This window comes from Styela clava, chromosome 10, assembly GCF_964204865.1.
Source record: "Styela clava chromosome 10, kaStyClav1.hap1.2, whole genome shotgun sequence".
NCBI lineage: Eukaryota > Metazoa > Chordata > Ascidiacea > Stolidobranchia > Styelidae > Styela > Styela clava.
In genome coordinates, this window is record NC_135259.1 from 18,953,781 (window position 1) to 18,969,618 (window position 15,838).

Genomic DNA, 15,838 nt, shown 5'->3' on the forward strand with positions numbered 1-15,838 from the left:
ACGTATGTAAATAAGGAATAAAAAATGCAGAATAATACAGTATTTGCTTCTTGTGGGGTTTATATTATATGATGCACACAGTATATTTAATGGTACGATTCGAATGAAGGTGCAATCCTGAGTTCGGTGGTTAGTACGAATAGATTCAACGCGAACATCTTTCTAGGGTCAAGGGTCGGGGAAACGTTCATTGAAGTGTGGCGGATTTCGCAATTTTGATGTCACATCGCTCGAACGTGACGGGGAATATCATTTTTATAAATCCGATTTAGCAATGGATTTGAATTTAGCAAAAAAGAACGTGACGGGAAGTGAACGATGGTGGCCGAGCCGTAATATGCTGGAATGGCAAATGGCCTTGCTTTTCGGTACGGTATTTGGAAATTAAATATTTTTCCCCCGGGATAAATATGTAAATCCTATTGCTGTATTGATTTTTCCCTATTTTGGTTCATTTAACTCTTGAGAAAACTGGCTCTACAAAGTTCCTAAAATTAAATTTTTATTGGACTGTTAGATCTGTAGAATATTTAAACTTATTTATGCCACTGACAATGTCAGTATTTTGACGTTACACTCATAACTTTCAGACTTTAGTATTTAATGTTAGATTTTTCACTTTGACTTTTAACTTTTGTATGACCTAATGTCAGACTTTTCATGCTGATGTCGCTGCTCAATAAGCAATTCTGTTTTTTTGGGCCCCCTTTCACTCTGAAATGCATTTTTTTTGTTTGTTTTACCTCGTTCTGTATTTTCAATTTGGTGAAAAAATAAACTACTGATAAATATTTATTGGAAATGTCAGAAATAAATCAAAATTATAGTCAATGGATTCACTCGTACGCAATGTACCACTATAATTCTCTATGATTTTATTAATAGTAGCTCATGACATTTCATTGTTCGTCTATGACTGTATGACAGTGGTTTCCAAACTTTTTTTCAATCGACCCAAATTTCTCAAAAAATAAAACTCGCAACCCAAGAATATTCTGAAATACTAAACGGCATGTAGTGTTTTTATGCAGTCAAACTCACAAAACAATAATTTTTACATAATATTCACGAGAAATTGCTTCAAAAGTGAGAATACGCTTGTTTTCCATCACTGAGTTTTTTTCAAATCGTGGCATGGCTTGTGCTTTCGGAAAAATAGATGTTGCCAAGTTTTTACAAGTTAATTCCCACGTATAACTCACAAATACTATTGTGTAACACTCCCAATGAAAAAAATTTACTAGAAAATAAAATTTATAACTTTTATGTCTTTTGTTGTAAAAACGAGCAACCCAATAGTATTTTAAGGCGACCCAGTTTTGGGTCACGACCCCTAGGTTGAGAAACACTGGTCTATGGTCACTGGTCACTGTGTAGAAGCATGAACGGTACCATTGATTTAAGGAAATTTCCATGTCATTTACTTTTTAACTTACAGGTCATATTTAATTGATAAATAAGCAGTGAACAACCATAAATAATGCCGAAAAAATCTAAAACTAAGCAGCAGGGTGATGAAGAAATAGCTACGAATAATGTTCAGTCAATGTCTGATTATCCGAACTTGGATAAAAATGCGCCGAAGGAAGGCAAAAAAAAGAAAAAGGGGGGTAAAAAAGCCTTTTTTGAAGAACTTGCAGATGATAATATAAATCAAGATGTAGAAAGTCCCCCTGTAGAACAAAAAACGAAAAAACAAAAGAAAAAAGAAACTGTTGAGCTTGCACCAGAGGTTGAAAAAGAAAAAACGAAACAAAGAGGGCGCCAAAGAGCACCCGGTCCTGAAGATGAGGAGGAAAATGAAAATGGTTTAGTTCAAGACTTCACACATGAAGATGGGCCAGAAAAAGAGGAATCTGACGCCCTGGATGCGGAGGCATTGAGTAAAATGACGCGTAAAGAACGAAAAAAGTATCAAAAACAGATGCAATTTCAGAAACAAATGGAAGAGTTAGAATCTGAGAGATTGAACGATGAATTGGGCAACTTCAGTATTTCCGAGCAAGCTTCTGGTCAAAAGATTTCAGCGATTCAAGACAATAGTATGGACATTAAAGTAGAAAGTTTTTCAATCGCAGCCAAAGGCAAAGATTTATTCAAAAATGCTTCTCTTACAATCGTCGCCGGACGAAAGTATGGTCTTGTCGGCCCTAATGGTAAAGGGAAAACGACTTTATTGCGCCATATGGCAGCGAGAAAAATGGCGATACCAGCCCATATTGATATTTTATATTGTGAACAAGAAGTCAGAGCTGATGAAACACCCGCTCTTGAAGCGGTTTTGAACGCTGACAAAAAACGACTTGAGTTGATTGAGCTCGAGAAGCAATACATAAAAGCACAAGAAGCTGGCGATTTATCTGTACAAGAGAAATTACGAAAGGTTTATGAAGATATGGAAGCAATTGGCGTCGCATCGGCTGAAGCAAGAGCGCAAAGAATTTTAGCCGGACTGGGATTTACAAAGTCAATGCAAAAGCGTGCGACGCAGGATTTCTCTGGAGGCTGGAGAATGAGAGTTTCCCTCGCAAGAGCTTTGTTTATGGAACCAACATTACTTATGTTGGATGAACCCACGAATCATTTGGATCTGAACGCTGTCATCTGGTTAGACAACTATTTACAACTATGGAAGAAAACTCTTTTAATCGTCTCCCACGACCAAAACTTTTTGGATAACATTTGCACGGATATTATCCACCTTGATGACCTAAAGTTGCAGTACTATCGAGGAAATTTTGCACAGTTTAAAAAGATGTACGTCCAACGATTGAAAGAGATGACAAAACAATATGAAAAGCAAGAGAAGAGATTAAAAGAGCTGAAAGCGCATGGATCATCAAAACAAGCAGCAGAAAAGAAAACAAAAGAAGCATTGACCCGTAAACAAGAGAAAGGTCGTCGTCGTGGTGCCACACAAATGGAAGAAAGCAGTGAAACGACTGTTGAATTGATACGAAAACCTCGTGAATATATTGTCAAATTTTCTTTTCCAGATCCTCCACCTTTGAACCCGCCAATATTAGGATTATATAACATCAGTTTTGGTTACCCCGGGCAACCAATGCTTTTCAAAAACGTAGAATTTGGTGTTGATATGGAATCTAGAATTTCTATCGTAGGACCTAACGGCGTAGGCAAGTCTACGCTTTTGAAACTTCTGTGTGGAACGCTTGACCCGACTTCAGGAGAAATGCGTAAAAATCACAGAGCCCGAATTGCATTCTACAGTCAGCATTCAGCTGAACAACTGGACTTGGATAAATCACCAGCGGAATATTTGCAAAGTAAGTTTAACATGCAGTACCAAGAAGCTCGGAAGCGTCTCGGCTCTGTCGGACTTGTAAGCGAAGCTCACACCATCCCGAATCGGGATTTAAGCGGAGGACAGAAAGCTAGAGTAGCTCTTGCCGAACTCGTAGCAAGCGCACCCGATATTTTAATCTTAGACGAACCGACGAATAATTTGGATCTTGAATCAATCGATGCACTTGCGGACGCAATAAACACCTATAAAGGAGGAGTTATAATTGTGTCTCATGATTCACGTTTAATTACCGAAACAAACTGTCAACTGTGGGTTGTTGAGCAACAGACTATCAATCAAATTGAAGGTGACTTTGATGATTACAAACAGGAAATCTTAGAATCTCTTGGAGAGGAGATTGTTAAAAAACAGCCGTCTGCCGCCGCAGCTATAGCGGTAGAGCAATGAAATCGCTTTCTCATATAAAATGTCGGTTATGGATGGTGGTGTTCCAGCTCCTAGTCAATTCATGCAGATATGATATTTATGGGTCGCTCCAGAAGTGTGTGTACCAATATGGAGGTAACTAATTTGACTCGCCTATTTTTTGTGTAAAAGAACTGAAACCTATGGGCAGGGGGTATATTCACTTGGCTAAACAAAAGCGTCCCCGAACTTGTAAAATAAGGAAAATTGGAATAAAAATTATGGCCCAACCCTAACCTGGTACACACACTACGGAAGTACCATTTATTGTCATATTCTATTTCATGGAGTGAATGGTTGATGTGAATGAAAAAGCATTATTAAAACCGAAATTCACAGATATATATATATATATATATATAGTGGCACTACTATAGCATGGAATCCACTTCGAGCCCTATCTATTCCTAATAGATATGAACATTTAATTTATAACGCTGATACAGTGGTTCCTAACCTTTTTATGGATTGTGGCCCCGTTCCGGAGGGTTTTAGCACGCATGGCCCCCGTTTATTGTTCCAGTGGTATTTGTAGTTTTATTTTGATTGGTTGATTCCAAATCCTATTCTGTTTAAACAATTCATGCTCAACAAAGGAAAAACACCCTGTGAAATAACTTTATCAAGTAATGAAACTAGGATGAACAGGGAGTTAGTTTACACCTGGCATTTTGGCTGATAAACCTCGCGCTATAGCATCACGGATATATTTATAGAATTGAAATTGGCAAACAACTTTTGGGGCTCAAATATTATTGCAATATTGTAGTTCTTTTTTTTTATATGTTGCTCATCGAGCCGGAGTCAAGAAATGTCTGAGTATGACTCAAAATCCAGCAAAACAGAATCAAACTCAGAAAAAATCTGAGGGAACAAACTGTTAAAATACTACATAACGGTATTCAAGCAAATTTTAGGCAATTTTTAGCGGACCCAACTTATGTAGGATAAACTCTTTGCCTCTAATAGGTTTTTCTTTGCAATCAAGACGCAGAAGCAGGGACTGCATTGCATGTAGGAAGATATTATTTTTGGTGTCTGTCATAACATGGGGTTTAGTTAATAAACTCAGTATCCATCCTGTGGAGCCAACATGGGTATTCAGTTTGATATAAATAGCTTGAAGGTATTAATAACCTTAATACAAAATATGTCACAATACTGTTTTGCCTGAGCCGTGGTAAAAAAAAGTTACATATTAAGGATAAGTCCACTAGTTCACTAAAAAGAATTTGGAAATGCTCTTACACCTCATTACTTTACAATTACTTTTCTATTTGGCGAATTGTTTCTTGTAAATATAAAATATATCTGTTCCATGAATATTATTTTGAACTGTGTGCCAAGGATTCGGATTTTATGTTGTACACCAATGGTTCTCAACTTCTTATGGCTTGTGGCCCTTTCGGAGGCTTTCAGCACTCATGGCCCCCTTGTTTATCTTTCCATTGGTATTGAGTGTGTTAGTAGATTCCAAGTCTCATTATGTTCACACATTTAATGCTCAACAAAGTGAAAACACCCTTACCAATCAATGAAATTAGATAGAACAGGAGATTTTTTGTAAAAGGGAAATGTAAATCAGATAGGCGCCTAGCATTGTGGCCCTCCAACTGCCCCTTTGGCCCCCTGGGAGGTCACAGGCCCCCATGTTGAGAACCACTGTTGTACACAATGGTGCGGTTTGAAGCTTCGGAGATTTCATTCATTTTTTGTGAGGTTGTGTACTCAAACAAATCATTTGTGACTTACTGGGATGTTTGTCTATTTGGAAGTACAATCATTTTCTTTGGAATAGGAAATTTGAATATTAAAGAAATGCAACGATGTATGCACCGTCTATATGTGGTTAATGTGGGGCCGGTATCTGAAACAGTGGTAGGATGTAATGGGGGGCATTCTGGATGATATGTACCTTAACTTGAATCGGCAGCTGTCCCCTTTTTAGACTATCAAGTTTCACGGCCCACCTCGAAGATAACTAGCTAACAATAAGCAACCAATAACAGATAGCAATAGTTTTGTTATAAAAATATGTGAATTGAACATAATTTTTCATAAGCTTCACGCCCCATCAAATTATCCCCCCCCCCCCGCAATTTGAGGACCAATGCCTGAAATGGAACCTGGATAACAACTGCTCGAACCGTAATGGCAAAATACCGTAATATGGATTAATCAAACCTTCAGTTTTATTGTCAATGTGATTTATATTTATTCACAGCAGCAAGCATGAATACGAAATTCATCCAAAGGGAGTGAGATCACAAGTGTATTCCTAAGTCTTGAAACGAGAATATCGGTCAGAGACGTAAGACAGTATCCATGGATAGTTAGGGGATCCCCCGAAACAGCGCTCTTACTCCATAGTGACACCTCGTGTCTCATCACTAATTAATTATTAAAACTCGCTAATTATACGACATAATTCGTCCAAAATCAATAGGCTTCTGGTCTGAGATATGATGAATGCACATGCAAAATTTGGAGCAGATTCAACTTTGCTTTTGTGAGATATCGCATGCATCTAACAGACAGACAGACAAATATCTATCAACATACTTATCGATAAGTAATAATGCGGAAACAACTAAGCTGAACTTTTTTTAAGTTTGTTCGGGGACGGTTATCTCTAACCACCACTGTGAGTGACACGACATGCAGTGGAAAAAGTTTATTGCTTAGAAAAGAATATAATAAAGGTAAATGAGATGGGAAAGGAATATATCAGTCTTGTTCATTTTATTACATGCCGAAAGTACACATTGTACAAACATAATTAAGAACAAAAATGCATTTCAGTGTGAAGGGAGACGTGATAAACATGCGGATCACGATTAAGCAATTAAAAACATCAGGTGTTGTTTCAATCACAAAGATTGCTGAGTTGTTTGATATTTTAGATTTTGATTGATATATTTGAATCAGAGTGTTAAACTAGGTGTTTGCAACCTTTATTAATACAGGAGGGTTAAATTGATATACGATTGAAATATAGTAATGTGAACACATTCAATTCAAAAAGCCTATGTGCACTATTTACTTTAAAATTGAGTCCTTATAGATATGTGTAGAAGTATGGGGTGTCCATCAAGTTTTAAAGACTTTCGAAGTTGGAAGGGAATTTATCAATACCACATATTGTTCCGGCCCATGTATTATTAAATGAAGTAAAAATACTTGAAAATTGACTGATAAAAAAAAACAACAAACCTGGTTAAGAACTGACTTCATACCAAAATTAAAATTGTAAAGGGACTCCATGAACATCCATAAAGAGTGGAGTCGTGAAGAGGTAAATTTTAACTTCGAAATTTGTGAAAAAAGTAAATGAGAGAACAAAGGTTTAATTAATAAAACCCCTGTCTTAATTGAACCAAGTAACAAATAAGATATGCAATTGTTCTCAACTCAGTCTTGGTGGTAATAACCTAAGCTGCAGAGTAGGAGGTCAGAGCTTGGGATGTTTTCCCTGTAATTTTACCCACTCAATGACGATGATAAGTCAAATTTTTCCATTAAAATCCAAGAGTATTAGGTCTATTGAGTATCTATTGGAGGAGACTTGCATAATACCAATTAATATTAATTTTTCTCCAAGTTAGAAACTGGAGTCAAAATTATTTACAATCTTAGAGAAAATTGTTATTTTTTCAACCCGCAGCGTTGATTGTAAACTTTTCCTGCTCCGCAACCACGACAGACATCAGAAACCTGGCATTGAGCAGATCAATGAGTGTCTTCGGCATCATCAAATTGTCCTTCCACTGAAGGAAGAATAGGGGCACCTTGCTGCGGGTTGTCATCGACAACAGGGGGCCTTCCTACCACAGGAGGCTCATCAGTGTTCATGGGGCCCTCCTCCTCAATCTGAACCCCTTCCATTTGGGAAATCCCCTCAGGTTCAGAAATTTGTGAATCTGCTAACATATTCTCTAGTCTTGCTAATGTTGCTTGCCCTGCAGGCGTTAAATGTTGTAAGCCTTCTTCAGAAGTATAAAATCCTTCCCCCGCACCGCCATTGTAAACAGTAGGGGGGTACATAGCCCCTTCATAGTTTTGCTCCTCACTGTCACCATCTCCTCCATAATAGTCATCGCTATCCTCACTGTCCGGATGGAGACATTGGCAGTCGCTCATTGCATCGAACATTCGTTTTAAATTGTCTTTACATACTGGTATAAATCTGATCTCTGATATTGTACCACTTGTGTCAGCAGCAAACTCGTTATCTGCACAATCGTACTCTTCTGTCTGTCCGTTGCCATTGACAACCGGTTCACAAATCTCACCATTGAACATTACGTAAAGACATTCTTCAGGAAATGCCTGGAAAATCACAAGATTATACACTGAATAAATTATATCTAAAACCATAACCTTCAAGGTATGGAAAATACAGGGTGTTAAAAAAGATTTTTCGGCATGGCAGCGTTAAAAAAGTAACTGTTAAAAAGCATCAGACGTGAAATGTTTAAATGGCATTTCACCATAATTCAATACTTTTGAAAGATATCAGTCGTTAAACGTACCAAGTAGCATTTCATCCAAACTTCTGTTTATTTTGCGTTACTTTTTTAACACCCAGTAGTATGATGGCAGAAATGTACAAAGCCAAATTATAACATGATTACATTACACCTGAAAGACGAATTCCGCAAATTGTATTGATTAGTAGTCCTGTTTCACAGAGTTCGTAGCTGAAGCCTAAGGTCTAAATTTTTATTAACCCAGAGTCGCATTTAATCTAGAATCGACTAGTCACTGGCAATTGTGGATTTCTCAGACGCCGCAGTCTTGGTTGTCATAAACCGTGCCAAACCTTATATCTGATCAACTAGTTGTCTGTGGACTTTCTCACAGCCAAGGTATAAAATATTCTAAAGATATGACAGCTATTATACAGTCAGTCAGTAGTTTATTTTATCACATGTCGAAAGTACACATTGTACATTATAACTATGACAGATAAAAAAATGAATTTCAGTATGCAGGGAGCACAATAACCAGTGATGGTTATCAAGCACCGTCACCTATAAGGAATTCAGACTCTGAAGATACATTTAGGTGACCCATTACCCCAGTGTCACTCTTGTTAATGGAAGAAAACAACTCTAGACAGGCAGGCGGGGTAACCATGGCAACCACAGTTCATTGAATACCAAGCGTACAACTGAATACCTGTAAATCTTTAGAGACGGCATGTATTGCGATATCTTTATAACCGAGTGACAGTCCACGATGCTCCTGATTCTCCCAGATCAATCTTTCTTCTGAAATATACAACGTTCCACTTCCTCTGTCATCAGAGTTTATGTTGATTCTGCAATTTTGTTCCGTATGTTGAATTCCTGTATCAGGCGTGACAACTCGAGGCAACATTTTGTATCTGGCATAAACTATGATTCAAATAATAGATTTTATTCAAAATACATTATACCACGATTCTCATCAAAGTTTTTTGCTACTAGGAGAGGTTTTTATAACATTTTATACTGGGGGCGGGTGGAAAGTGAAAAAGGGCTTAATCATATGGCAAAGCAAACTCGCTCATCTAGTTATCATTTCAGGCCGGGTATGAAAATAATTAACTAGATTTTCTTCCAGATGCATGGACTTGACCAAGATCACAAATGCATTTAGTAGAATACAAGCAATTAGCACAGGGTACACCAGCAAAGCATAACATCAGCTTTATTAAAGGATAGTATAAATGTCAAACAGTCCATGCAACATGCAATGGCATTTTTATAGAATATTTCTCCATGCAATCCAACATATAATTATAGAAAAAGTACAAAAAATTTTCCAACTCATTAAAAATGACTATTAGGCATTAGATACAACTGCATTAAAAAAATAAATTATAGCAAGGTTCAAATGATTGCATTACACACACACAAGTAGAAGGAAAATATTTCATTAATACTAAATGAAACTAGCTCAAGTTACATCCCCTAAAAATTTCAAACAATTTGTACTTGAGTGACGATAATAAATCACATATTATAACAAGGAAATAGACCTAAAATTCCTGAACAAGGACTCTTAAAAGATATTAATTTGAATGGGAGTCTTTAGTGTCAACAGGATTTTTTTTGTATCCTGGATAATGCGGAGACAACATGAAATCCACACCAGTGGAAAAGGATATCTGGTCTATCAACCAGGAAAATGTGTTTGATATATTTACTTGGCTAATTGCTTTTTAGAGTTTGATCCACTCTTGAGGTGATCCTATAGTCTTAGTGTAATCACTGTGTTTTATCGAAAATAAGACCTAGCCTGATTTTAAAAAATTTACATTTTGAAATTTTATTATAAGCCCTCCCCTTATTGATAAATGAAAAATACCAAAACCACCAAAAATAAGCCCAAGTGTTAATTTTGGAGGAAAATTGAAATACGCCCCTGTCTTCTTATTTCCAGGAAAACACTGTATGTACAGACACTAATCGCCTGTAGTACAATGAGATTTCAATGTGCATTTACAAGCCAAAAAGCAATATATAAGGGTGCTATTAGAACTTCAGTTTAGGAACTATCTCTATGACAGTGATTCCCAGAAGGTGGAGCGCGCCCCACAAGGGGTATAGACAATTTTATGAGAGGGCATAAAAGCTAATCAAAAATAGATGTGATAGTGCCAGTCTTATTTTGAACATGTTTTTTTGAATAAATACTTTACTTTACATACTTTTGCTTTACTATCTGTTATTTGTAGCTTATTGCTAGCTTCCGTGATATTTTTTGTGTTGGGGTGCGAGACTTGACAAATTCTAGAAAGGGGAACGGGGCTGAAACGTTTGAGAACCATTGCTCTATGTTTTTTTAGACTTTGAATTAATCTCATCAGGACTTAGGAACAAACCTATAAGCATCAATAAATGCATTACATGAAGGAGAGAAGAACTAAACACTGTGGAAGGATAAGTATTCCAACTAAGTTCAATTAGACCAAATATTAGCAATCTAGCTGTCGAGTGAATTTTTATATTCCATAATAAAAAGGGTAAAGTATGATAATACCAAACATAGAACTGGTAATGTAATGATCGACTAAAGCACATACCGATGAAATTGCTCACAAATAAAATCTGAACCATTTTTGTTGGAGATATTTTTGGCAAATTAGCTTCCCAGTTCGTGAAAGGATTAATTAAGGAAAACAATTGCTTGATTCCGTTTCTCCATTTAAATATTGCAAACAGCACAAGAATTGATAAATGTAACAAGAGCAGGCATAACTGGAATTGCTTGTTTAGAAATATTTCCTCCGGTACGAGCCTCCAATTTACAGTCCAAATATAGAAAAACTGACGACTGAACTCGAAAGATTTTTTAACGTAGCCGACTGAATTTTCAAGTAAAAATGGAATCGCTATAACTATTTGGGTGAGTAAACATACAAATAAATGTCCAATTGTTTTTAAAATTCCATTTTCGATTAATAGGATCACCAACAATGCAGGTGCAAAAAGAAAAATGTTCATTTTTACCCCGACGGCGAGACTGTAAAATATGCAACCTATACTCCATTGTTTTGACAGAAATAAATTCACTGAGGCATAAAATATCATCATAGCCACTGGGTCATTGAAAAGCCTCAACACAAAAATTGAATGAATTCTGTAAGAAGTCATACACATAAAAATAAAAACATAGGGAGGACATTGCCTAGTTTTTTCGTAAATCCTAACCACAAGAGCTAAATTAATAACATAAAACAAACAGAAAATATACTGTGCTACTTTTATGTTTGTTCCTTGTGATGTTAGGTAATAAAGAGCAGAGTATATGTAAACAAAAGCAGCGGGGTAAACAAGCGGCCCGGTGTCTCCTTTTAGTTCCGTATAATCCCGTGTTCCGTTGATGAAGCCCTCGACCTCCTGCATATACGCAACCCAGTCAATTTCTGTGTATTTCACAAAGTGTACAACCAGTATATTTAAAATGATTTCTCCAATAATGAGAAGACAGCATAATTTCCATGTGTACGCCGGATCCGTCAGAAGTTTAAATGCAAAGTCCCACAAGTATTCAATGTTCGTTTTCAATTTAGAAAACAAGGAGAGCTTTTTCTGCTTTCTCTTTTGCAATGCAGGCATGTTTCAAGTGCAAAACTGCGCTACAATTTGTCAAAAAGTTGAAAAACAACAAACCCAGAACTAAGATCTCGATTTTTGAGATTGCAGAACGTCCACGAAACGAAGTGCGTGCGAAATCCACATGTTGCGCACTCTCTTTTGAAAAATGTGGACGGAGTTACTATTTTCAAATATTTCCTTGTAAATTTCTAAAAAACTTCTTCAGTTTTGAAATTGGTTAAACTTACATAGGATATAATGTAACAATAATTTAAAACTTTTGTGAGGCTTACAGGCATATCAGAAATCGAGAAAAAAATACTGCAGTAATTAAAATAAACCTATCCGGTGTCGAGTTCAATTAATCTGACTCTAAACTATCCCTCTCTCTCTCTCCCCGTCTCATAAACTCTCGATTGTGAGTTTAAATATCTGCTTATTTATTTGATGACAATTTTTTTCCTAATTGTAGACTTCCATTATATCTTTACGTTTTATTAGAAAAGGATTAAAATCATATTTAAAAACACAGTTGTGGTAAAATAGACTCCATTCACCACCAGTTTATTTAATATAAAATACATCCTCCAGATGTCGCTAGTAAGCTGCAAAATAATTGGTCTAAAATGTTGCCACATTTTATCAGCTATTACTAATTTTTTCAATTAATTAATTTCGAAAACTTTAAAATAGGCACATATTCTTAGTGATTTTTGGTGAAAGTGTGCATTATTTTTTTTACATATATTGAAGCCTCATCATATTTGAAAATATTTTTTAATGGAAATCTGAATCATCATAAAATTCAAGCGTAAAAGATGGCAACGAATTATTCACATCATTTTGTTTTTTGCAAATTGCATCTGTCTTCGCAACATCGAGGAATCTTCTGTTCGCCCTGTGAGGATTTATCCCTACCGAACTTTACGAGATGGATCGACGTCCTTACACATCATGGTCGTCCTCATCAACAAGTAAATATGTACCGAAGTCATCGTCTACCGGGAGGCAAAGTTCAAAGTCACCAACAAGAGACAGGTTGCAATCTTAACTACTTAACAATCTTAACGGCGCGGCGGTGTGGCTCAACGGGCTAAGCGTTAGGAATACGCTCGCCACCGCACCTCTAATTACTCTGCGTGGGTTCGCAGGTTCGAATCCCATGCAGGGATGGTTATGTGCGAGAGGATTGCTGGACTCCTCGCCGTCGTTGGGTGGTTCACGTAACCGCTGGTCGGTTACGGCTTCCTCCACCACCAAGTCCATGCTTCCGGAAACAAACAATATATAAATAATCCCATACCCGACTTGGAATGGTAACCGGACGAGAGGCCGTGGTTCGCCATATGGATAAGCCGTCTTATCGGCTTTCCTCTCCCCCGGGATAAATATGTAAATCCTATCCTATCCTATCCTAACTAACTTTTTTGCGCGGTGAATAGTCACATGAAAAATACTGTTCTATTGGTGGGGAGTTTAACATTTCGCATTGTTTGGAATTTAGACCACTTCGAATTGTCTTACTACGTGTGTCCTGTGCTGTTTTTGTAAAAATAAAATTTGCTCAAAGGCGAAGCAAGGTCTATCAGGCATTGACAGAGTGACTAAAAATTTGGATAGACGTGCAAACATTGAGATGTTAAAAGAAATCAAAAACTCATAGCGTGAATTTTTTGTGTCCTGGAATAAATATTAATTATTACCATATGCTATATTTAAGAAATGGACCTTTCCCTTTACGCAAATTATTAATTGAATTCACATAAGTAAATACAAGGGTGTTCCCATCACTTAGTAAGTCGTGCTAATTGTTGAACCCAAAATCTTGGCTCAGCGGTGTGGCGCATCATGCTAAGCGTTAGGAATACGCCCGTGCATCTCTGATTACCCTGTGTGAGTTTGCAGATTCGAATCCCATGCAAGGATGGCATGTGCAAGAGGATTTCTGGACTCCATGTGGCATTGGGTGCTCCATGTAACTCTGGTCAGTTACGGCTTCTTCCACCATCAAGTCCTCCTATCTTGAAGGAGCTAGTATGAAGAGGGTACGACCACATTTCACACATATTCGATTTCATTTCCAGGAAACGCACACATGAAGATGCTGGTCTCGCGAATATGAGAGACATCGATTTTGAAGCTAAACGAAAAGAGATTGATTTAGAAATCCAGCGACAAGAGAAAGAGCACAAACGAAAACTGGACGCTCCGCACCACAGTCAGTACGAGAGAGATGAATCAAATATACTAGAACAAAAAAGAAAAGATGATGAAAAAAAGAAAGCAAGCAATGCTGAAACAAAAGTAGTTGTAGACAAACACGCTCTCGGGCAACATAGCAGCACGTCAAAAGACGATCTACGGAATATGTTGGAAAAAACGCGTACATACAGTAGTTTAACTCCCCCTCCGGCACCACCGCAACTAACAAACCTAGTTATATCTACGGTCTCTAGTGTTGCCCCAGTGAACAATGCACCTGCAGTGTTTATGCAGAGCTCTTATGGTACTACAGTATCCAGTGGAGCACAAAAAATCCCTGGGTTTGATTATAGTCGTCTCGGGAGTCAGCCTGCTGCCGAAGTCGATAGGTCGAAACCGACATCCAGCAATAATGATCTATCAGAAAGGAGTCGGGAAGCGCGAGTAAAAAACTTTACTAAAGATTGTGATGTTGTAGCAGTCGTTACACAGTTGTTACTTCGTGAAGATCCGTCACTAGAGGGACCCTTAATAGCAGCGATGAAAGGTGTCCTACAAAAAATTATGCAAAAACACTTAGATGTGATTAAGAAGTAACTGGATATGCACTTGGGTTGTTGACATCTGAAAAAAGTTTTTATCATTTGTGAAAAATGCCATGTTATTTATAATTTTACATTCAATTCTATTTTTTATAGTCTTTTTACGCTAAATTTATGAGCCTCTTAATTCACCTATGATGTCACAGATATGTAATGTGTAATCAGCTGTTATAAAACCATTGTGATTGACCTCCACATGACATTGTTTATTAACTATAGCAAAGCAGTAAAACTTTTGTGTTTTTTTTTTATCAAACTTTAATTTCTAGAGAAACCAGTGGTTCTTGAACATTTCAAGTCCCCCTTGTTAGAATTTGTCAAGTCTCGTGCCCCACCTCAAAAATAACTAGCTAGCAATAAGCTACAAATAACAGATAGTAATACGAAAGTGTGTTTTGTTCAAAAAACATGTTGATGGAATCGCAATCTCTAAACAATAAAGAAATGTAAACATCCAAAACATGGCGGACATGATCAAATCTAAAGCTTCACGCCCCCTCAAAAAATTGTCCAAGCTCATTTGCTCTTCTTATTCATCACTTTATATTTGATTGCTAATCATTGAAGCTTTGCTTTGAAGTCCCCAACCTTTTGGGGTTTACGGCCTTCAATACAAAGCTTTTAGCTGTCATAGCCTTCGTTTATCATCACAGTGGTGTTTATAGTGTTATTTTGATTGAACCCCAATTATGTTCGAACAATCCATGCTGAACAAAGTGGAAACACCCTGTGAAATAACCTTTCCAAGCAATGAAACTAGGAAGAACAAGGAGCTCATAGTAAAATCAGTTTTGAGCCTCGCATTGCTTCAACTCCTTTGCCCCCAGTTAGGAACCATTGCTTCAAAAACTAGCGAAACGGGATGAGAACCAGAGATTTTGGAATGAAGCTTGTATATTTATTAAGTTGTTGAATTTAGAATGTTCCTAGTATAAAAATTGTCAATTATGAATCTGAACTTAACTTTCCCATATTTCTGAATTTAGGATGTGTGCAAGTTCATAGTTCTGCAAACTCCCATATCTTTTTTACTATTTCAATTCTACTCTAAAACACATTCGAATAATACTTTGAAAAATATTTTTATGAGTGTATTCAGTATTAGTTAGTTTTATCAGAATCATTTCCTAAAATCTCAGCACAGCCTTTCATTCATGTGGTTGATCTGCTTGATAAAATATCCTGACTGTGTTTGAAAGTTTTAGGCAAAACTC

General features: G+C 37.0%; 4 protein-coding genes across 4 annotated transcripts; 2 read left to right on the forward strand and 2 right to left on the reverse strand.

The window, feature by feature from the left end:
- The first annotated feature begins 259 nt into the window (after positions 1 to 259).
- On the forward strand, positions 260 to 5,564 carry LOC120337639 (ATP-binding cassette sub-family F member 1-like). The gene is made up of 2 exons (XM_039405498.2): positions 260 to 368; positions 1,439 to 5,564. The coding sequence occupies exon 2, from the start codon at positions 1,481 to 1,483 to the stop codon at positions 3,713 to 3,715; it is 2,235 nt and encodes a 744-aa protein (XP_039261432.2). The 5' UTR covers positions 260 to 368; positions 1,439 to 1,480; the 3' UTR covers positions 3,716 to 5,564.
- Positions 5,565 to 6,399: 835 nt separating this feature from the next.
- LOC120337106 (methylosome subunit pICln-like) lies at positions 6,400 to 9,115 on the reverse strand. The gene is made up of 2 exons (XM_039404826.2): positions 8,915 to 9,115; positions 6,400 to 8,062 (listed from the first exon to the last, which is right to left on the reverse strand). Exons 1-2 carry the CDS (start codon positions 9,113 to 9,115, stop codon positions 7,463 to 7,465), a joined length of 801 nt encoding a protein of 266 aa, XP_039260760.2. The 3' UTR covers positions 6,400 to 7,462.
- A 17-nt stretch (positions 9,116 to 9,132) lies between these two features.
- On the reverse strand, positions 9,133 to 12,019 carry LOC120337103 (dol-P-Man:Man(5)GlcNAc(2)-PP-Dol alpha-1,3-mannosyltransferase-like). The gene has a single exon (XM_039404824.2). It carries the CDS (start codon positions 11,839 to 11,841, stop codon positions 10,555 to 10,557), a length of 1,287 nt encoding a protein of 428 aa, XP_039260758.2. The 5' UTR covers positions 11,842 to 12,019; the 3' UTR covers positions 9,133 to 10,554.
- Positions 12,020 to 12,672: 653 nt separating this feature from the next.
- Positions 12,673 to 15,702, forward strand: LOC120337104 (uncharacterized). Its single transcript, XM_039404825.2, has 2 exons — positions 12,673 to 12,858; positions 13,905 to 15,702. Exons 1-2 carry the CDS (start codon positions 12,752 to 12,754, stop codon positions 14,617 to 14,619), a joined length of 822 nt encoding a protein of 273 aa, XP_039260759.2. The 5' UTR covers positions 12,673 to 12,751; the 3' UTR covers positions 14,620 to 15,702.
- Positions 15,703 to 15,838: the final 136 nt, after the last annotated feature.

What these genes read in the sequence shown, in the direction of transcription:
- LOC120337639 (XM_039405498.2), top strand. Translation starts at nt 1,481, where the DNA reads ATGCCGAAAAAATCTAAAACTAAGCAGCAGGGTGATGAAGAAATAGCT.
- LOC120337106 (XM_039404826.2), bottom strand. Translation starts at nt 9,115, where the DNA reads ATGTTGCCTCGAGTTGTCACGCCTGATACAGGAATTCAACATACGGAA. An exon ending in CCGTCTCTAAAGATTTACAG is followed by an intron (nt 8,063 to 8,914) that starts GTATTCAGTTGT and finishes GTGATTTTCCAG; the next exon opens with GCATTTCCTGAAGAATGTCT.
- LOC120337103 (XM_039404824.2), bottom strand. Translation starts at nt 11,841, where the DNA reads ATGCCTGCATTGCAAAAGAGAAAGCAGAAAAAGCTCTCCTTGTTTTCT.
- LOC120337104 (XM_039404825.2), top strand. Translation starts at nt 12,752, where the DNA reads ATGGATCGACGTCCTTACACATCATGGTCGTCCTCATCAACAAGTAAA. An exon ending in AAGTCACCAACAAGAGACAG is followed by an intron (nt 12,859 to 13,904) that starts GTTGCAATCTTA and finishes TTTCATTTCCAG; the next exon opens with GAAACGCACACATGAAGATG.